Source organism: Nannobrachium achirus (genome assembly GCF_963921795.1).
Source record: "Nannobrachium achirus genome assembly, chromosome: 6".
In the NCBI taxonomy this organism is placed as follows: Eukaryota; Metazoa; Chordata; class Actinopteri; order Myctophiformes; family Myctophidae; genus Nannobrachium; species Nannobrachium achirus.
Window position 1 is genome coordinate 28,598,548 of NC_137815.1, and position 22,920 is coordinate 28,621,467.

The following is a 22,920-nucleotide window of genomic DNA, read 5'->3' on the forward strand; positions in this document are numbered from 1 at the left end:
AAACAAATGTTATTTTTGATATAATAATCTTTCACTCGTATATTTTTTCACAATAACCATTCCACATTCCACATAAAGGGGTTTTCATGACATATTCTCATAATATCTTGTTGCGAGTGCCGGCCCCCGACACTTGTGGCAAAAGGACGCATGCACTGCAACTGTGTTTATTTATTTATTTATGTACAGTATTATGTGTTTTGAAGTTAAAACATTGGCTATACTGTTACTGACCACGCTGATGTTACTTTCCAAAATATCCTCTGCGCTAGGACATTAGTTTTAGCGCGACACTGTCGTAGTTTTGTTTCGAACTGGATTCTGGGAAATGCTGTTCTATCAGACCACGGAGAGACGCTCTGAGTCTAATGAGTAATGACAACAGAGCTACCATAGGGTGTTGCCAAATAGACCAAAAAATATATATATCTATCTTTAAACAGTGTGACTTTAAAGGAGCTATAGTCAACTTTTTCATTGTAGGGCCGACACTTTGTTTACATCCTAGTCTATAGACTAGAAAGTAAACAAAGTGTCAGTCTGACAATGGCCAACATGATTATTTTATCATTATTTTACGCTTTTTGTGGTCATTTTTTAATAGAAACACATATATGAAGCTTATTTTTTTATAAAATATTTTCGAAACATTATTTTAGCATCCGTTTTTTCAAGAAAAAGTTTACTATAGCTCCTTTAACTTACTGTATTTCTGTTCTAATAGTGTGTGTGAACCCCGCAGAGGGTCATGAGAGCTTTTGTTAAAAACGTCTCATATTCTGATATGCGTCCATAAGCGAACAAAATGAAGATAGCTAGACAGAATCTGCACTTTAAAACTCAACAGGCCCTGGGCACAGCCTGCTACGGCAGTTACACAAGATATGTTTATGACATTGTTTGCTTATCTTTTATATTTGTTTTCTATATATGTGATATTATGATAGATGACAAAACGTCTTGGTTAAACTACATAGCATATGGTGTAACACGCTTGGAGATTCTGTGGGAAGAGGTTGTGAAAGTGTTTTTGTTTGAAAACATCTTACTGTAGGCTGAGAAAATGTTCATTCATTATGGGAGACCTAATAGAAAAGAGTTCTATATTATGACTTTTGTGGCCTTTGGGATGTCAGAACCACAGCTTGAGAATTAAGAAAAAGGATATTTTTTTTAAATCGAAATAGCTTAAGTCTGACAAGGATAGTGGCTGGAATGGATGGGAATGTTTAGGTGTACAGCTGACAGAGAGAGAGATGTAATGTAGTTTTAAGTGCAGTTGCTGTCAATATGGAAAAAGTAACTTGACCAATAAAGAAATAATTTACAGCGGATGTGAATGGTCTGTATACAGTACTGTACTGTACCTGTATGGGTCCATAACCCCCTCAAGGAACCATTTTGCCACTCTATTTAAAGGATGACTTCGTCCATTTTCAACAATCTTATCAACAATCTTATCACTATCGCACATGATAATATATATTTTTTTTAATATTTTTCATGAGCTTTAGTGAGGAGCAATTATATGAAGATAGGCTGAAAATGGGTTGAAGTCATCCTTTAATAATAATACAAATAAAATAAAAACATTAGCACAAGAATTAAAACAAGACTTTTATTTAAAAAACAAACAAAAGGAAATTGACATATTCCAATTCAAAGAGAAAAACCAAGAAGGAAAGGAAAATCTTTTTCTTTTTTTCTTTCTTTTTTTCAATCAATCAATAAAAAACACAAGTTTTACAGACAATGTAGCAACTCTGGCACAGGAAGACAAAAGTAAGCCGAGTGGCTTTTTTTTTTGCAAAAAAATAAACCAAATATCAAAACCTCTCTCTCTCCAACTAACAAAACTGTACAAAATGAGTTGTATTATAAATAAAGGAAGCTGTTTAGAAGCAGTTAGTGAGACAATAAGCCAGTCTTAATATTCACAATGTCTCATATTTATAATTCACACAGGACACACTTGGGTTATCCTGTCCTCTTGAACAGTGATTATCTCAAGTATGTGGTGGGCCAGGGACCCCTGCTGGGCCGAGAGGGTATTGCAGGTGGGCCCTCCAATCATTTTGGAAGGCCCATGGTATTCTTTTTCCTTTGATTGATCTGACTGAATGATCGTTAAAATTAACTGTGTTGTGTGGTCAGCAGTGGTGTAAAGTAACTAAGAACATGTACTTAAGTACTGTACTTAAGTACAATTTTGAGGTATTTGTAGGCTACTTTAATTGAGTGTTTCCAATTTCCAATACGTTTACTTATACTCCACTACATCTCAAACAAAAATAGTGTACTTCTACTCCACTACATTTATTTGCAAGCTTTAGTTACTAGTTGCTTTGTAGATTTTGATTATTACTACAAAACATACATAAAAACTTCAGCCCTATAGATATTTCGGCCATTTGAAAATAGCCGATCTGCAATCTCTAAATGGGACATTCTGCAAAATGAGTAGGCCTACTTTTACTTTTGGTAGGCTACTTTAAGTACATTTTGATACCAATACTTTTGCACTTTCACTCAAGTAAATTCTGAATTCTGGACTATTTCTACATTGCAGTATTGATACGTTTACTCAAGTAAAACACCACTGGTGGTCAGCTGCTCTTGAACAACCAACCAGTAGAATTTATCCTCGATCACGTCCTATGTTTTCATGTTCATTTTAAAAGTTAAACCCTAAAGGATTTGTTCACCTGAAAAATGACTTATGAGGTATGACAAACAAATAAAACAGTTATATACTGTATATCGTCACTGTCGGGCAGAAACCTTGTATCTCCAAGTTTCAAATCTCTACGTTTATTTCACCAAGTAAAGCCCTGCTTCATCGTACAAGGCTGTCGCACAAAAGTAGTGAAAACAGCCGATCTACAAGCACACAACGCCTCGCGCCGCAAGGCGTTGTGTGCTTGTAGATCTGCTGTTTTCACTAGTTTAGTTCATTTTTAAAATGATAAATACAAAACGAACGGTCTTGGACATACAAGGTTTCCACCCGACAACGACAATATAAAATAAAATAAAAAGTTGAATGTAAAAACCCGACAATTAAGTTGTGGATACTCTCTTGTAATTGGAAATAAGAAGACATTGTGAAGATACAGAGAGGCTTTAGCGTCTAGCGCACTGTTTTTCTTTAGACCACCCCGTTTTAGCAGCAAAACATTTTGAAACTATGAAATAAGAATCATAATCATAACGACCGCCTTGGCTTTAAACACTAAAAGATGGACCAGAGCATATTGGTTTTTCACAGCTGGTTTGGACAAAAAAAATTAAAAAAAATATTAATAATAATTAAGTGCAAGGAAATGTATTGTTTCCAATATTTTGTCTACAGCAAACAACTGATAGAATTAATGATTATGTATAAAAATAACAATTATTATTATTATTATGAAACAACTTTGGATAGTTTTAAAATAATGCGAATGAACATTACTACAACCATGACTGCCTACGGTATAATGTCATGATATATCATATTTTGTAAAACAACATTTTAAATAAATAAAAACCGCAGTGTAACGTGTGGTCATTTCATAGTTTCAAAATCATTGTTTTTGGATTCGAAGTGATGGCTAAGACATGGAGTATCATTTCTTATTTTTGTGTTTCATGAACATAAAAACAATAATGATCCACGACACTTTCCTTCATGAGGTTGGTGTGAAACTGAAAACTTTGCAGGTTTGAGTGTAAAATCTGGACAGATTATTCATTATGAAAATATTATCAACAAACACAACACTTGGAAATAAACAAAAACAACAACAAGAAAAACAAAAATGGTAAGGAGCAAGTGTGTTCTATTTTCAACCACAACAATGACAACAACGACAACAAGAAAATAGATTGTATTTACAAGTTAATTATCATGGTTGACATCATCACAAGAAGTCTGATCACATCTTGCGTTCTGTTTTGAGTGACACCAGAAGTATAAGGCGCGCCACACACATTTGCGACAGCTATCGTGTCAGAAAGAGGGGGAGAGGGGGAGGTCCAATGCATTGTCAATGGAAGGTTGTTTGGTGTATTGTCGTTGCCGTGTCTAAGCTAGCCTAGCTAGCTTGAGACACGGCAACGACAAAAAACCAAACAACCTTGCATTGACAATGCATTAGTACGGCGCCCCCAGTGGCCATTCTCAGACGATTCACGCATATGTGTGAGTCCAGCCTAAAGAGATAAGACCGCGTTGGGTACTATTGTACACTAGTCAAATCCTCAGTTTTAATCTAACTCTGAAGAGTGTACAAATGGGACCAAATTGGACCCCTGCAACAGGTCCATTTGGTTCTGAGTTAAATTAATGCTAAGATTTGACCATTAATGTGTTGATTTCATCAGTTTATAATGAGTGTGTTTACAAGTACAGTGTGCCATTTTGATAGGATTTGATCAAATTGTATTATATGTATGTATTATTATACAGGTATTTTCAACATCAGGGTCTAATGATAAAACTAAAGACCCAAATTAAGAAGGATAGGCACTAGCATCACCTTGGAATACTGTGAGCATGATGTAAACACACTTAATAACAACCCTGAAAGAATTGCATTTTCCCCTGACTTCAGGGATCGGTCGTTTTCAAAAGGCTGCTGCTTCAGAAAGACATCAGTGGTTCTCTAAGTTCTTTAACCCACTTGAGGGGGTTCCGGGGGATCCCCGACCCAGCCACATGATTGATAGTTAGGAACCGAGTGGACCCTTACAGGCTAGTAACTCTAAGAGTGTACAATTGGAACCAAATGGACCCATTAGGTTCCATGGCCCTAATGCATAACAAACTGGAGGGGGGGTCCTGGAAATAAATAAAAGAAGTTTGAGAACCACTGTTTTTAGGATTGTTGGATGTGTGTGTGTGTGTGTGTGTGTGTGTGTGTGTGTGTGTGTGTGTGTGTGTGTGTCCGGATTAGCTCAGAGAGACAGATTGGCTTTACAGTTGGATGGCTCTACATCGTCTTTGGTTACAACACAGTCATTTAATCACAGTGAACATGAAGCGCGTGAAGACAAAAAAATCTAATACAATTTAAAACACTCCAAAGACGCCCGATCGATTAGCGGACATGACAAAACAACTCAGCAATAATTAGGCGTTTTCACTCAAATACAAGTTAAAGGGGAACGAAACGTTTATAGGACAATTTTGTACAGGGTATAAAAACTAACGGGTAAAGGATAACATGACAGGTTGACTGTGGTGTACAGTACTACACAGCTGCAGCTAATACAATTAATAATGTTAGATTTTGGTTTGCCAATGAATGTGCGAGCATTGACAGTATAGTATTGTTGATGCTTGCACATTATTGGCACACATAAATCTAAACACACACACGTTATTTATTTTATTTTCTACAGCTGCATTGCTTACGTCTAAGGCCAGCAGCATCTGCCATGTTCTTTACCTTCTGTAGTTTTTACCTGTACAGGAAAACTACAAAATCAGCCATGCCTTGGACTGCATTCCCCTTTAACTGAAGAGAAGGTAGTAGTCAAGGCCTACATAAAGTTATGGCTGACTTGACTGGAACTACAAATCCCACATTCACAACTGAGTGTCAACCCTATGAGATGCCAAGCGCGGTTCCTCCTCCACACTCAAAATTAAGGCTTAGATAGAAATAGTTATTTTTTATTTTTGCAGATTTGGGGATTAAAATAGCAAATTCATTCAAACTTGCTGTCTCACTAAAGGCTGTATATGGGTACGGTCACAACGGATTTTGATTCTGCAGATGATTTTCAATGGGAACAACTTGCGTTTTTTTTTTATCCGCAAATTGCAACCAACCACTCTGTTCCCACTGAAAAGCATTGGCAGAATCAAAGTTCGTAGTGACCGTACCCTAAAGTCATATTTAATGGCACTTTCATGGTCTAGTGAGCAGTTAATTGTAAAAAACGTTTATTTTTTTTCTCCCTTTAGTAACTACAGCTTTTGATGTGTCTAAAGATGAGATATTAGGACGTACATGTATGTGATGGTATAACATTGACCTCCTATGATTTACCTTTAACTGATGATGATGCCCATTATGTATGAAACCTCTTTGAGCAAGAAAACCTGATATTAAATCATTTTGAACTTTCAGATCAGAGACGAAAGAAAGACCTATGAGACATAGATTACTGAGCCTAGATGATCAAAGGTAATGTAAGTGATATTTCATGGGGAAAAGTTCTCTATTCTGATAGTAATCATTGCTATAGAGTGTTTGTTCAGTAACACAAAGGCAAATGCCAGGGCAGGAAGGCCAACAAATAAAACAAGATTTTAGTCCATTGAAACAATGTGTTGAATTTAAGGGTTAGACATGATAACCTAATCTGCAGTGAAATAGATAAATGATGGTATTTACAATCTGATCTATGCTCAGCCCTGCACCAAAAGTCACTGGATTGGTTTAAAGATGGGGACTCGGGAGTTAAGATTTCAGAATCTCAACAAAAGACAATGGTGTCTACATGACAAGAAAGAGACACCGGTGTCTACTGTCTACATATTGACAAGAAAGAGACAGATGAGAAAGTGGTACTACAGTCAGCTGGGGCATAGAGGTCACTGTAGCCTCAGGGCATGCCATTTTTTTAGGGGCACAAGGCCAAACTGAGGGGCAACGGCGTCCATGGCCTTCGTGGCCTCCATGAAATTCCTGCCCTGGCGCTATTTAACATTATTTTAAGATTTTTAACACAAAATATCACTTACTGCACCTTAGATGCTTCCGATCAGCAAGGAGTTCAACACGCAGGCGCTGTTAGACAGATGACCATGACAGACGACAAAGACAGTGTTCCGAAACACAAACTCACGTGAAGAAGACATAACAATTAAGTGCGAAGAAGGCACGACTACACAGCACAACCTAAAAATAAAGATCCCACAAAACTCGAGCAAAGGAAAAAAAGCAAAAAATCTACTCTCTAGGAAAAGCTACCTTTTGCCGCACCTATAATCTAATCTAATCTACTTTGAAAACAACAAGTTCATAAAAAAACACAAAATAAGGCCATAAGAGTTCTAAGATTTTTCAAGTGAAAAGACAAAAAAATAAAAGAACACAATCACAACTTACGTTCTCTAACAAAGTACTAAAAATCACTGACAGAAAAAGTCTTAAAAATCCAGGAGACAACAGCAGCAGTGAAAAAAGGGCTTAAAGGAGCTCCACTTTCCCCCTAAAACAAATTATCCATAGGGACTTCCCCCCTCATTGCTTACTTGCTAATTTTTATCTAGTAATGAATTGTAAATGTTTCTTTTGTACAACATCTCATCATAATAAGCATCCCGCTGGTCTGAACAAATGTCCACTTGACATGTTCATACTTTGTACAAAAGCTTATGGATTTTGTCTCTGTTGGGTGGAAACCTCATTATGTCCTAAACGCTTACTTTTCAGGATAAAAAATGATGTAGTCTCGCTTAGCCAGACTGTTGACTCCCGCGATTTGCAAATGCTCCCGTCATACAGTCTGAGGCAACGGGAGTCTTATGATGAGTATGGGATAAAGCGGATGTGACGCACCTGCTCCCTTGGTGCAGTAGTGATAACATGTCCTACTGGAAGCGTCTTCTTTCAGTGTCTTCTTTCAATATTTTTTGGGGCGTTATTTCTGCTGTTGTGGGTGTTACTTCCATGATGTTTTCAAATGTGTTCTTAAACTATACGCGCATGACGAGAATATGCCGCTCAAATGACTCTGTCTGTGTGTGTTTCTGTCATGTTTCCAATGGCAATACAGTTCATTATAATGACTGTCTGTGCTAGTGTGCTTCTGTTATGTGTCCAATGGGACTACAGTTCCGTGCAGCAGTGACTACCTCCGATACACGCCGTTCGGCTTCGGGAGCTGTCGTTCCAGACTCTATATAGCACCGGAGATTGTGGAATAGTTGTCTGGCTAAGCGAGACTAATAATTCTGCGATAGCAACAAGTAACAGATCTACAAGCTCGAAATGCTGGATCTGCTACTTGATGCTGTTGTGTGACGCTGTCGTACGATCAAGTAAGGCGTTAATTTGCGAAAAAGTTCAGAATACGTAGATAAGAGGTTTCTGCCCGACAGCGACGATTAGCTACCTGAAGACCGAGCACACCAACGCCGCTTAAAACCACTTCTTATGGATACTGACAGGACTATGATGTAACGGTTCATCCAACTAATCGATTTAATCGATTTCATATATTTAAAAAGAAAAATCAACCCCTTATTTTGGGCATGCCATTTTAGGGCAAAAAGATTAAAGAAATTATGAAATCTCTTTTCATTAATATACTGTATAGTATATATGTATATATATATATATTTGGGGGCCAAATATGTATAGTATATTAATGTGTATGTCTTTGATATGACTATGTGTGAGGAGTCGGACCACTGCTCTAAATAAAGGACCTACATTGAATGTTGGTCATTAATCGCAGCATCAGATCTTGATCCTCAGCACCAATATGTAATTTTACTAAAACAATTTAAAACCGTTTTAACGCTCTCAAATATTACCACTCATTACTGAGCTGGATCTACTGTACGTCCCTTTCTGAAATCCTCAGCTTTTTCCATGCTATATAAACTACAATCTCTTAAATTATTTTTTAGAAGTACAGTGAATATTTAGGCCTATATAGAAATAATTATGATTGTCCTTTTCTTAGCCCATAAAAAAATTACCTTTATATAATGGTTAAAAGAATCTCTCTCAAGTGATTTTTAATGAACCGATTTTAGGATTGTCTACGAAACGAATAGGACTTGAGGCTATGGTCCACACTCCACACAGAAAAATAAAGGAACAATTTTGTTTCCAAAAACTTTTAATTTCAGGGTTCTATTTGAATGGTTAATTAATCGATTTTAGGATTGTCTACAAAACGAATGGGACTTGAGGCTATGGTCCACACTCCACACAGAAAAATAAAGGAACAATTTTGTTTCCAAAAACGTTTAATGTCAGGGTTCTATTTGAATGGTTCTATAAAGAACCCATAACCACTTAAACCCTATACCATACCGGGGTCTCCCAGGGGTCTAAACTTGGTCCGCTCCATTTTCCCCTCACAACACGTGATAACATGATGCGTTGTGACTCACACTTGTGAGGCCTCAAATAACCATCACTTTTGACAAAAAATCGAGGAACCAAACGAGGAACATTTTTAAGAACCATTTTAAAAACATATTTTTTGTGTCTGCGTACTGTATGTGTATATAAATTATTAAGAAGTAGCTTTAAGCGGTCGGTCTGTCAGGTCTTTAAATCTGTACAAATTGCTGTCCCTACCACTGTAAATAGAATGTCAAAAAACAGACATCAGGAAAAATAAAAATTAAAGTTTGCATATTTTACAAAAAAGAAAATTAAAAGACACATTGTGTTATAACTCTCTATCCTTTGAATCACTCTGAAACTTTCCAGAATGCCGTTTCTTTTTAAAATAAGATTTCTTTCGGTTGTTATATTACGTGCACACAAAAATAATGCTCTGTCTCCTTTCTTTTTACTCATTTATATTTTTTTGTTTTGTTTTCTCATTTCTTTTTTCCTGTTATCAAAATAGATCAAAGCTTCTCTGCAGAGGGAAGGTTTTTTTTCCCACCTTATTTGGTTGATGGACTCTTGACAAAGAGAGCAGAAAAAGAAGTCCCGTGAAGAAGTGAAAGAGTTTCCTTTTAGTCATCCATGTTGACGTCTTGGTGCTGCTCCAAGGGTGGTGGACGGCGGTGAGAAGAACCCTCTTTGGTTCAATGCATCATGATGAGCCCTCAGCCCTCAGTCATCACCACGGCCTGCAAGAGACAAGCACAATCACACTCAGAGGCGGCCTGCATGGGGGGCTAGCGGGGCACTCGCCCAGGGCGCCACTTTGAGGGGGCGCATGAAAAAAAAAAAAAAAAAAAGAAAATTGCACGGCCGTTAATCCTGACTTTCCTCTACAAAACACAGACCTCTATCAGCCAGGATATAGGAACTCTATAGTCTTGTCTCACTGTGCGTGACTGTGAAAGAACCATTTCTCCTGACCAGCCCAAGGTAAGACTAATGCCTCGTACACACTACAGATATATAGTTGAACGTTTAGCTTGGTAATTCAATGTTATCTCTATGGAAACCAGCTTCCATGCTCGAAAAAAAGCTTGGAAATGAAAAGTTTGCTTTTTTTTCACTAGTCCTCAATTTTATAGCAGCTTTTTTTAGCGTTCACACTGCAACATAGCTTGCTTTGTTTTGCTCAACCAATCAGAGCACAGTATGGTCTGAGTAGGCGGGGATTCAGCCCCCCGAATCAACTTGTTGGCCACAGACACGGAGCTGCAGAAATTGCGACATAAATATTTTAACTTTTTTGAAATAACGGCTGTATATGTAATATTAATGATGATTTGGCATATATGTGGACTGTAATGAAAGGATATACAACCAAAAAGTCGTGAAAACCCCGTGTCCTCCCGTGAGCGAGTATTCCTACCGTAGGACGGTGTTACAACCACCCGGTGGTTACCACCGTCTCCTACGTTTGGAATAATAGCCTCCCTCCAGAGGTTGAGGAGAGGAGACCGGTACTGGGGGGAGCGTTGTGTGTGTGTGTGTGTGCGTGAGTGAGAGAGAGAGAGAGAGAGAGAGCGAAAGAGAGAGAGACGCGTTGAGTACATTCCAATCAATTAGCAATCCTTTTGTTCTCAACTCCCCACAGCTGAGACCAGATACGGCTGGGGCAGCTTTCACTTTAGTTTCTGCAGAAGCGACGCTGTTCGTTTGCTCATTGCTCGTGGTCGTATCGAAAATGATACACGACAACGCCGAAGGGAACTCATATAACTCGGTGGCGTTCCCCACTGCTGTCCCTTCTTGCATTGGATGTTTATTTTGCGGCGCTCTGGCCGTGGTCTGTGTCATCTGCCCAGGGACATGAGCCGTTGTGCAGGGAGAGGCTATTTGAACGCGCGCTGTGTGTGTGTGTGTGTGTGTGTGTGTGTGTGTGTGTGTGTGTCCCAGCCTACGTACAGGCAACGGTACCGACCAAAACGGCTTGTTAAGTTATTTAACAGCTTGTTTGAATGTTCTATTCTTATTTTTTAACCAGAAAAAGATTATGTAGTAACTTATTTCCCATCTAGAGAGGCTATTTTATATTATAGGTTTCCGAATGCAAAACAACCTGTTTTCTCTCATCGAAAGCAGGCTGACTGGCATAGAGTTGAGTGACAGGTACCTTGGACACGCTCATTTGCATAAAAATAAAGCTGCATGGTTTTGACCAAGCTGCCTGGTTGTTTAGCTCGCTTATTTTTATAACTATATATCTGTAGTGTGTACACGGCTTAAGACAGTCAGATCATGCTTTTATAAACCCTATTATATTAAGCCCAAAATGGTTCTGCCGCCGTGTAGAACCGAACCGCTTTTAACTTAAATTCATAATTTTTTTTGTATTAAAAAAACAAACAAAAAAAAAAAAAAACGATTTTTTCGGCCGCGCAATACTACCTCGCCTAGGGCGCAATATAGGTACCAACCGCCACTGATCACACTCATTTGTAAAGACACATTTCCAGATTAGGGATGGGACCAGGGGCGTGAATTGGGTATGGCAGGGGTATGCAGCTGCCATACCCTGGGTCCAGGGGGGAAAATAAAAGTTACTTTTAAATATAAATCCATGAATGTCTCTTTGTCTATCTGCGCTGGTTATTATGTTGTTAAATTACAGTAAAATAACAACAAATGCTAAATTTAACATAATGGTCACTTTAACAAGGTATTATAATTATATTCTCCACACTTGTATTCTCCCCAGCTTGACAAAATGGTATATTACCAGGTTCCACAGGTCAGCTTCACAGGTGTAATGCATTATTGTTAATTGTGGCACATTTACTAACATGCCAAGTTAATCTGCACTTGAACAACCGTTCCATGCTGCCATATCCAGCCCAAGAAACCGTAGAAACCTGTGTAAAAAACTGACAAGTCTTTTTTTTTTTCAGACATTGTGAAAATAGCCGATCTACATGCTCACAACGCCTCGCAGCGCGAGGCGTTGAGAGCATGTAGATCTGCTATTTTCACAATAGAACCGTGTTATCCAAAATGTAATGCCTATTTTCCATGAGGACTCCCATCTTTGCCATACCCTAGCTTTTGCTGAACTGACGCCACTGGATGGGACGATATGAACATTTCATATCACGATTATTGTGACCAAAGAAATCGCGATTTACAATATTATCGCGATAATCAAAGTATCCCCAACATCCATTATCCTGGGGCGGAACATTTGCCAAAAAATAGCAGATCTACAAGCTCACAACATGACAGATAGGCCTACGTGAAAAGTCCACTCTACCAATGGGTGCCCATGGCCTAATAATGGCTATCAAACTGCAGGTCCTTGACAATACAAAGTCATCCAGAGAGCACAGGGTGTCCCTGCCAAAATTACAAATTATTTATTAGTGTCTGAAATATCACTTGTCTTGCTGGTGGAAATCTGCTGTGTCATATTTCTAAAATATGCTCCAAGATGAAAGGAAATAACACCTTCTTCACTTGCTCAATGAAGTAACACACTTTTTTTTATCGGAAAGGCAAATTCTGGGTCAAAGAACCTTCTTCAGGCATCATGGAAGCTGTCCCAAAGAAAAACGTGAAACAGTCAGGAAGAGAAGAGACACACTACTGTACCAACCGAAGCGTACCTTAGCTTAACTTGGTGTGCTGGCAGGGTGAGTAGTTAGCGTGTTCTGTACCTTATATAGCTTCACTTGGTGTGCTGGTAGGGTGAGTAGTTAGTGTGTTCTGTACAGGGCCAGATTAACCCTGTGTGGTGCCCCAGGGCGACCAAGTTCAAGTGCCCCCCACGCCAGGTCGGCCACGGTCTCGCGGGCCAAGGCCGCCTCATTCACGGCTGCGGCGCCGGTGGCTACGCCGCTGGTGGAATCGCATCTTGCTTTATGCCGCGCTTTTTTCTGCTGTTTTTTGTCTTTTTGCACAACCGCTTAACTGTTTTCTCCTTCCCATGTTGAATTGTTGTTTTCACTGAAATGCCGCCAAAATAGCTGGGCATTGTGGGCACAGGTCAGGATACAGGAAGCGTGGGAGCACCCATTTGGGAGGGGAGGGGCACATGCAGGTGACAGGTCATGTCAGTGAATGAATGGATGAATCATGTGAATGCACAGACTCAGTGTGGGAATGATTGAGAACTAGGCTACTTTTCTTTACATTATGGAGGCCTACACACATATATAAAACATACTATAAATATATACATTGTAGGCCTACCACAACCTGTAGAGTATTTTGTTTTCACCACATGATGAAGAATGACTTTTTCCCCCCTTAAAATGGACACAACATGTTTGAACAATATGCTTTAAATATGCCACAAGACCCTGGACCCAAACCAAGCCATTTTCATCTTCTAAGTGTTCCCCCAGCAGCCAAAACAACCCCATTCTGCCACATTTTAAATAGACATTGTTTTAGCCCACAAGCTAATCCAGGCTAACTGAGAAATTATATCACAGATTCATAAAAAATGGAGCAAATGCTCTAATTCCAAGGTCGAGTTGCTGTCTAACCCTTGCCAACATGACCATGACAACTTTGGCGTTTTTAATCCACTGATTGATTTTATATGATTTTTATATGGGGCCTCAGTGAGGTCAAAGAGCTAAGCAGCAGACCATATCACCATTATAAATATATGAACCATTTCTCAAATGATCTCATCACAACCTCAAGTTCTTATCTAAGCCTTTCCAACTGGTAAATGTAAACTTTGGTGTGTTTGATTAAGATTTATTTCTGTGAAGCCTCCTCCTCCTGCTAATGTATAGGCTATGGGGCTCCACATACAGCTAAGCCAGTGGCAGATACATTATGCAAGCTTAATAAATAAAACAAGTACCTGATGCTCCCCTGATCCATTTCGAGTTGTTATTTAACCCTCAGCTTAAAAAAAAAAAAAATCTTAATTTTTTTTTTTTTTTTTTTCCAAAAATTTTTTTGTGCCCCATTGGCATGTGTGCCCCAGGGCACATGCCCTACGAGGCCTATGGTTAATCCGGCCCTGGTTCTGTACCTTATATAGCAGGGTTCCCCAATAGGCGGCCCGCGGGGGGCTACCTGTCTGGCCCACACCAACCCCAGTAATATTGGTGGTATAAGAGCAGCAACAACACTAGTATAATATCGTCGTTGTCGGGTGGAAATCTCGTATCTCCAAATTTGTACGTTCTTTCGCAAATCATACAAGGCCGTCGCACAAAAGTAGTGAAAACAGCAGACCTACATGCACACAACGCCTCGCGGTGTGAGGTGTTGTGTGCTTGTAGATCGGCTGTTTTCACTAGTTTAAATATTTTTTTAAATGATAAATGCAAAACAAACGGTTTTGGACATACAAGATTTTCACCCGACAACGACGATATCTGAACTGTCGCTGGCCTAGACATAATTCGGCCCTTGGGGAAAACTAATTGGGGAACCCTGTTATATAGCTTCACTTGGTGTGCTGGTAGGGTGAGTAGTTAGTGTGTTCTGTACCTTATATAGCTTCACTTGGTGTGCTGGTAGGGTGAGTAGTTAAGCCTGTATCATAGTCGGGTCCGCGGTGGAAGGCTTTACACCGCGGTGTAGTCTTTTCGAGTCTTTTTGAGTCATGAAACTACAACGTTACATCATTCCTCACGGTGGAGAGCTTTCCACCGTGAGTCCCAACACATCTCTCTGTTTTTACTATCAGACAGGCAGTCTCTACACCCCGTTCACTGATTGGTCAAATCTAGACTAGTCAGTCACGGTGAATAGGACTCCACCGTGGCGTACTATGATGGCCTGCACTTATTTTCTGACTTGAGTTGGAAAGCTTTCCACCTCAAATTTGCGGTGGATAGGTCTCCACCGTACACTCTGATACGGGCTTTAGTTTGTTCTGTACCTTAGCTTCACGGCCGGCTTTACACTGCCACTGAAATCTAGCCTGAATCAGATCTGAGTCACTTCAAAAGTGGAATCCGATTTTTTTTAAATAGTCTAAATCCAAACATGTCACATTCAGGTCACATGAAATCCGATTTTGAAAAACCACATCCAGAGGTAGTTTCAAATCCGATCCATATCGGATCTGAGGACATCTGACTCAGTCTGAAAGCAGCAACCACATCCACCCCATAGAGTTATATGCAGGTCACATTCAAGTCACATCAAACTGGCCAAGCGTCACTTGCTGCGCGAGCAGTGCGACCTGAGCACGGCTGTAAATTACATCATTACAGAGCGCGAGTATTTACTATTTGATTACAGTGCACTGAGCACATGAGAAAAACAAAAGAGAAGAGAGAAAACACGTGAGCTAAACAGTGAAAACGAGAGAGAAGAACGAAACACAAGAGTCAAGAAAAGAAGAGAGAAAAACAATATTAACGTGTGTTTACTATGGTCTATTATGTCGTATTTCCTGAACATAATCAGAACGTAATCAACCAGCGTCGACGTAGTGACGTAACGTCATGACGCCTACGTCGTTACCACGGTAACCAAAGCCTACATGTCGCTGCAGGGCAGCTTTGGGCTAACGCTGTCTGAACGCACAGATCAGATCTGTGTCACTTGCAAATGCTGTGTGAAAACTCTGGCCAAAAGATCAGATTTGACATCAAATCGGATTTGGGCTGGATTTGACTGCAGTGTAAAGCCGGCCTTAGTGTGCTGGTAGGGTGAGTAGTTAGTGTGTTCTGTACCTTATATAGCTTCACTTGGTGTGCTGGTACAGTGAGTAGTTAGTGTGTTCTGTACCTTATATAGCTTCACTTGGTGTGCTGGTAGGGTGAGTAGTTAGTGTGTTCTGCAGGGCTCTCCATAGCAACCTGTTGCTGTTGACCTCCATTCTCCTGGAAATGAAAAAGTGAATATGAGAAGTGAATAGCCTAATGTGCAACTTTGATGATACAAAAAAAAAAAAAAAAAAAAATCAAACCTTGGTTCGAAGTGAAGCGGTGAATTTTTATTCTATGTGTTCTAGAGCTATAAACTCTGTGTTCTAGATCTATACATTCTGTGTTCTAGATCTATACTTTCTATGTGCTTTAGTTCTATATTTTTATGAATTCTGAATGAATGAATGATTTTGTCTGGAGGGCCAAATTGGCATGTGAAACTTGTCCAATCCTCAATTGGTCAAGCATGCACGGGACATGTACGGGACAGACAAAATAGACCAATCAGATGGACGGGACATGTACGGGACAGACAAAGCCACACCTTGGAAGCGGCTTTCACCGCTTCAAAAAAAGGAAAAAAAAGGATGGGGGCCTGCTACGCACTTTTGAAGGCTCAAATATTTTATTCACAGCTGCAATTCGACCTTGCGGTCTTTTTCAAGTTCATCACATACCACACAAGGTGTTATAATATTTTCTTTGGACAACTTTGATAATTTAATAATAATAATAATCAAACAATAATATTATTATTAGCAGCTTGGTTGAATGATAGTCAATCACAACAATCATCAGTTTGTAATTCATCAAAAGCAGACCGCTGCTATAACGATAACAGACTGACACAGACAACGCACCTGAGTACACCAATTAGTGAATCAATGGGCGTTGCTTGGCCCATTAACGGCGGTGGTTACAGCAGCCACTCACCTCTACGGTGACACTGGATTGAGGCACTGGGGTGTACTGCTGGATGTAGGTCCCTTGCATAGTTGTGTTGGCAGGCATGTACTGTGGAGAAGAATACCAAGCTATTATTAACTCTGCTTAATATTAAATGTGAAGCAAATCCATGACGCAGGTCTTCATGTTGGCCATGTAAGAACAAAGTTGAAGAGACCATTCTGTAACACTCCTTGAAATGACGTGTGTTTGTGTGTGTGAGCGTGCGTGCGTGAGTGCGTGCGCGTGTATCATTGGTACTGACCGTGCCCGTGCTGCCCAGCGACAGGTGGCTGAGCTGCTGGGCCAGAGGACCCATCATGGAGGTGGGCTGGATGGACATGGCATGTTCCATGGTGGGGGTCAGAACTGTGCCCTGTGTGGCACACCACACACACACACACACACACACACACACACACACACGCACGCAAACACGCACACACACACAAAGAAATAATAATTTAAGCCTTAAACTGGTTTATCTTTTAATCAGCTTGCACCAAACCTTAAAACTAGTTTTCATTAATCAGGTTTAGTTTTAAACCATCCTTTTAATCTTGGTTTGAATTTTCACTGTAAACCTATACTGTTAATCCTGTTGCACCACTACTTTAAACTTTGATTTAAACATCAATAAGGGATTAATTTTAAACTTGCTGCAGAGGTGGTTTAAATGCAAACATGCCATTGACATGAATGGGGGTCCCCCTCCTCCTTTGAGGGAAGCCTCACAACAAGCCCTGCAGGCTTGCAACTGTAAACTGCGGACAGCGTTTCACAGCTGAAAACAAACATCTCATCATATTGTTGTCTTTAATACATCCTTGTAGTACTGTACATCGGCTATTTTAAATTAGCGAACATTTAAATATTTACAGGGACATAATACAGACATTTGTCATGGAAGCTTGTGGACTTCCCAAGCAACATGGAGACGTTTTAATTTTCGAAATCGCTTCATAACTGACTCAAATGTGAATGTGATCAAAACTGGTGTCTTTTCTTGCTTCGATAGATAGCCGCGCATCGCATCGCCGCGCCGCGCCGCATCGCACTATAGCGTCACCGTCGTATGACGGAGCGTTATATATATTTTTTTGTTTTTGTTTTGTTTTGGCTGCAGGCACTCTTCTTAACATAGGCCTGCCCACATTCTCCTAGAAGTGAATAAAAGAGTAACGCTAATGATATTAGGCTCAAGAGAATAGCATATTCCAGTTTGTTTACAAAATCCAAGATGGGGGACATTTAATCCATGAATTAATCACAGTTTATGGTTTTAATCACAGGTTAAGGGTATAATCACAGATTTATTAAGCAATGCTTAAATTTAAGTGGTGCAACGCACCTCGATTTAAAATAAAACCTAGATCAACAAACCCTTGATTAACCCTAAACTAAGATTTATTTAATCCCTCTTGGTGCAAGCCGCCCTTAGAATGACAAAAAAGGTAAAACATTTTTTAAAAGCATTAAAGGACAACTTTAGTTTTTTACAACAATGTTTCATATTTTAGATTGTAATTAACACCTTCTAAGCCAAGGGGAGCCCCTTAATGTTAAAACCGTACTATATCGCACATCCCCCCAGGGACTCTCAGCCACGTCGCACATTCCCGGACTTTGTCTTTAAAACCGGAATAAAAGCTTTTGATCCGAAAATCGGCGATCGTCTAACCTTCCCTAGTCACCACTCGTGCACTGATGGCTCATGCAGACCGTGCATGAAGCAGAGGTGACGTCAGCGCCTCTCCTTCTCCAAGGCACCTTCCACCCATCCGTTTACTGTCTACACACTCGAGCTCCTCCTGCAGCCATGCTTGGGGCTATGCTAGCGAAACTTTTCAGGTCTGTTCTTCAGTCACACATGGACTATTTGCGGGGACATTTACGTGAAAGGATCGCGCACGCGAAACGCACGGGGACATCGACGATCGGCCAAAACCCCCATTCTATCCCAACGGAGATCGAGAAAATCATGGTGAGTTACTGGCCTGGGGGGAAAAAAAAAAGAAAAAACAGCGGCGCTGTTCAAGATGGAGGGGCTGCGGGGTCATGTTTATAAACATAATATTATGTCTCAGATCACAATACAATAATAGAAATTTCACGGCTAATCTACCAACCCCCATTCTATTTCGGACTGCAACGTGTTAAAGAATATAAAAGATGAGTGTTAAAATTATTTCATTTACTTCTTTCTATTGTTTTAGAGATTCTTATTTCAGTGGTTGGGGCCATGCGTACAAGTGGCTAAATATGTCATTTTACACAGAATAAGCCCATTCCCAAGATAAAACGCAATCTTTCATGGTTGGATGTGACTTATGGCAGCTAGAAGTGTTACTGTAAATAGCAATAAAGAAACTGCTGGCTTACTGTGTCTAAAAATACATATTTAGCCACTTGTACGCATGCCCCCATGCGTACGCATGCCCCACATTTTAGCATGGTAAACGCGATAAAACAATAGAACGAAGCAAATGAAAACATTTTAACACTCACTTTTTCTTTTCTCTAATTACCATCTTAAATATGAACCCTTGTTGTAAAAACCAAAGTTGTCCTTTAAGCACTTCAGCTCTGTACCTTACACAGTCATTTCACTGTGCAAGGAAAAGTGGATATAGCAGATTTGCGAGCTCACAATTAGCGCCACGATATGAGCCGGTGTGAGCTTATAGATCTGCTATGCTTTACTTTTTTATTTCCTCCTATAATGACGCGCATCCAGCTTGTGTTAGATCAGAAGTACAGTATGAGGACAGTAAAGTAGGTTTCTATCAATCTGTCAGTCAAAACCTTTTTTTTTGTCTTTTTACTAATAAAGTTGATTATTTTTCTTTCTTTTCTCCTTCTGCCATGTGAAGCGTCTTTGGGTACTTAACTCTTTCTCAGCCTGATCACACTTTTACACAATTATAGCTAAGGTGTTCTCAGCCTGATCACACTTTTACACAATTATAGCTAAGGTGTTCCCAGCCAGAACACACTTTTACACACTTTTTCTAAATAGGTGAAATAAATGATATTAAATGATCGAAAAAAAACAATCGGTAGCCCTTCTCTGTCTCACCACCGGTCTAACCAATTGCATGATTCTTCTCTATACATGAACCGGAAGTGCTTTTGATTGCTTCCGGGGCAGATTAGCCTTTTCCCATAGACTTACAGTATAGACCAGTGCTACTCAACCCGCGGCCCACGGGCCGCATGCGGCCCGCGCCGCCTGTCTGTGCGGCCCGTCATGGCAATACCAATAAAAATATGATTTTTCTAAGCCTGTCAAAGTTAACGCGCAACGCAAAATGCGGTGATGTTTGAGCCTCGGTGGACTCCGTAGTCAGGAAGCGATTGCAGTCAATGCACAGAACACAGCCTGAACACAGTAGTGCGGAGATGCTGGCGGCTACACTAGATCTATTGTACAACGAGACGGTCAGACAGACAAATCTGCGGAGATTTTGCAGCAGACAACCACAGTCGGGCTCACTGGAGTGGAGACGCATGACGGTCATGCGATATGAACGCTTGCGACCGTCATGTTTTAGGCTAGTGAAGACGTAGTCCTTGTCTGTGCTTGTCTCTGCCTCCGCGGCTCCGCCAGTCAGCACCGACATACAGTGCACACACATTCCAACAGATCGTAGCAGCCAGGGAACTATGCTTGTACCCCAAATGGGGAAGTTTTCTCATGCCAATAACGCTCCTTTTCATTAATAGGACGGATTTAAAATAGACGTTTATACTTATTATTCAATGATCACTCAAACCCCAGCATCCCTATTCTTGGGGGACATGCACCAAAAATAGCCGATCTACAAGCTCACCACAAGATGCATTGTGAGCTTGTAGATCGGCTATTTTTGGTTAAGAGTTGTTGTTTTATGGAAAAATAACTCAAGTAAAGTTCAACTCAGTACTTGTAAAACAGTTTGATGCTTTGAGCTTTGTAATTTAAACACAACTAACTGCTCATTGAAGGAGATTGACCAAAACTAGCCGATCTACAAGCTCCAATGCATCTTGTGGTGAGCTTGTAGATCGGCTATTTTTGGTGAATGTCCCCCAAGAATAGGGATGCTGGGGTTTGAGTGATTGAATAATAAGTATAAACGTCTATTTATTTTAAATCCGTCCTATTAATGAAAAGGAGCGTTATTGGCATGAGAAAACATACCTTTACATTGGCAAAGTTCACTAGCCTTGCATACCCAGAAACAGGGGCGGTTACAAAACGATTGAACCAGTTCTGTTACTTTTTACTTCACATTTTGTGAATAAAGCCTAATTTGATCAAATTCATTCCTTGAGGTTTGGCCTGGCTTATATAGATGGAAATGTGGCTGTTTTCTGTGTGTTTACTTAATTATTAAGCTTGTCATGAAGCATGTTACAAAATCATTGTAAACGTCCAAAATAGGACCGTAATTTTTAGGTTGCGGCCCTTTGGACTCTTGGTATTTTGCTGAGTGGCCCCTGAGCCTTCCTAAGTTGAGTAGCCCTGGTATAGACGTTAGCGTTAGCATAGCCGTTGTCCTAGCGGCTAGGCTAATGAAAAATTTTCCATGGATTGTACACACGGAGATGATCACATGCACCCACATAGATGTGCACGGATCGTGCACGTGAAACGCACGGGTGGAAAGACGACTCGGCCAAAATCCCCACTATATGCCAATGCAGATCCAGATAGTTATGGTGAGTTTATGACCGTGGGATCGAAAAAAATAAGGAAAAAATGGCGTCCAAGAAGGAGGGGGGGAGGGCTGATGTTTATAAACATAATATCAGATCATAATCCAATATTAGAAATTTCCGGCTAGTCCACAGAGAAGCCCATTCTGACCAGGCTAGTCCACAGACAAGCCCATTCTGACCAGGCTGAGTACCAGTTTCTACTCCAAACTGGTAAAAGAAAACAAAGTCTAGTACCTTTACCTCTCCCTGACCTTTCTATTGTAAATACCATTCATTTCGCATTGTGATTTACATTATTTTTAAGGATATCTTCCACATACTTAGTACTGTGTTCTATCTGTCTATCATTCAATGTTAAAAAGAGGACCCCAATTGAAACAATCCATAGTCTTTTTTTGGGTCTTTCCTTTTAGTTGACCTTGTACCTTGTAGTGAACTGTACGATGAAACTGTACCTTTTCCTATGCAAACTTCTAATAAGGTTTTCAATCAATCAATCAATCAAGAAAAGCACTATATAAATTCAAGATGTTATTATTTATTAGGAGGACTCACCGCTGGCTGCATGAGGTATGACTGGTGGTGCATCCAGGACGGATTGTGTACCTGCAAATCAAATGTTCAGTTACACATCAGTTTAAAGTTATACCATGTAACTTTCTTTATAAAACAAATCTTAGAATTGTCCTAACTGTTAAATCGTTAAAGTTTTAGAACCCCCACTCCATTAATTTCAGCTTCGAAAGCCTTCTCTTTATATGTTTTCTATGAGCCGTGAGGGGGGGAGAATTTCGCGGCAAAATGACGTCATCTGCATCATCTGTATACGTTGTGTATACGTTGGCCAATCATATCGCGGATCATAAACACATGGTACACTACCGGCCAATCACAGGCGTATCTGCCGTATTTTCAGGAAGTAGCTTCCCTCAGCTACAGTGAGTGAAGTACTGAAGTACTAGCCTGATTCCAGACTCAGCTCACGCTTTAGTCTGAAACTGTGCTCCATTCTGAGCGATTTACGGGGGACTTTTTTGCGAGCGTGCACGCGCGTGTCCGCGCGCGAGTGATCGCGACGCACGGTGATCGAGACGCACGGTGGACGCGACGCACCGTCGGGGAGTGTGTGTGTGATTGTGTGTGTGTCTCTGTCTGTGCCAGTGACTGCTTCCACACAGAACTGCGACCAGAAACTTGTAATCAACATTAAACAGCTTGGTGAAATCAGTGCGCTCGTGCGTGTGTGTGTGTGTGCCTTCCTCTGTGTGTGTGAACTTCGTTTGAATCGTTTCAACTGCTGCGCGGATTGGATATTCGTTAGACCCACCCCACCCCCACCCCCACCCCGCGCGCTCATTGGACAGCCGAAAATAAAAACCGATTCATGTACTAAGCTCCAGACCAGAGAAAGAGTCCACTCTGAGAGTGGGCGGGGTCTCTGGTCTGGAAGCAGGCTACTGAAGTACTTCACTCACTCAACTTTTCCAAGTACTGAAGTACCATGGTGAAGGATCTGA

The 22,920-nt window shown here is 40.3% G+C and overlaps 1 protein-coding gene across 1 annotated transcript in view; it reads right to left on the minus strand.

Annotated features, from left to right (window-relative positions):
• Positions 1-2,936: 2,936 nt before the first annotated feature.
• Positions 2,937-22,920, minus strand: part of LOC308286553 (RNA-binding motif, single-stranded-interacting protein 2-like) — a 92,354-nt gene continuing 72,370 nt past the window's right edge. Inside the window, exons 10-14 of the mRNA XM_080727602.1 lie at positions 21,959-22,009; positions 16,965-17,075; positions 16,688-16,768; positions 15,834-15,928; positions 2,937-9,820 (exon numbers count right to left, since the gene is read on the minus strand). Of these exons, the coding sequence (XP_080583728.1) occupies positions 15,845-15,928; positions 16,688-16,768; positions 16,965-17,075; positions 21,959-22,009 (327 nt within the window). The 3' untranslated portion in view covers positions 2,937-9,820; positions 15,834-15,844. The remainder of the gene's footprint in view (positions 9,821-15,833; positions 15,929-16,687; positions 16,769-16,964; positions 17,076-21,958; positions 22,010-22,920) is intronic.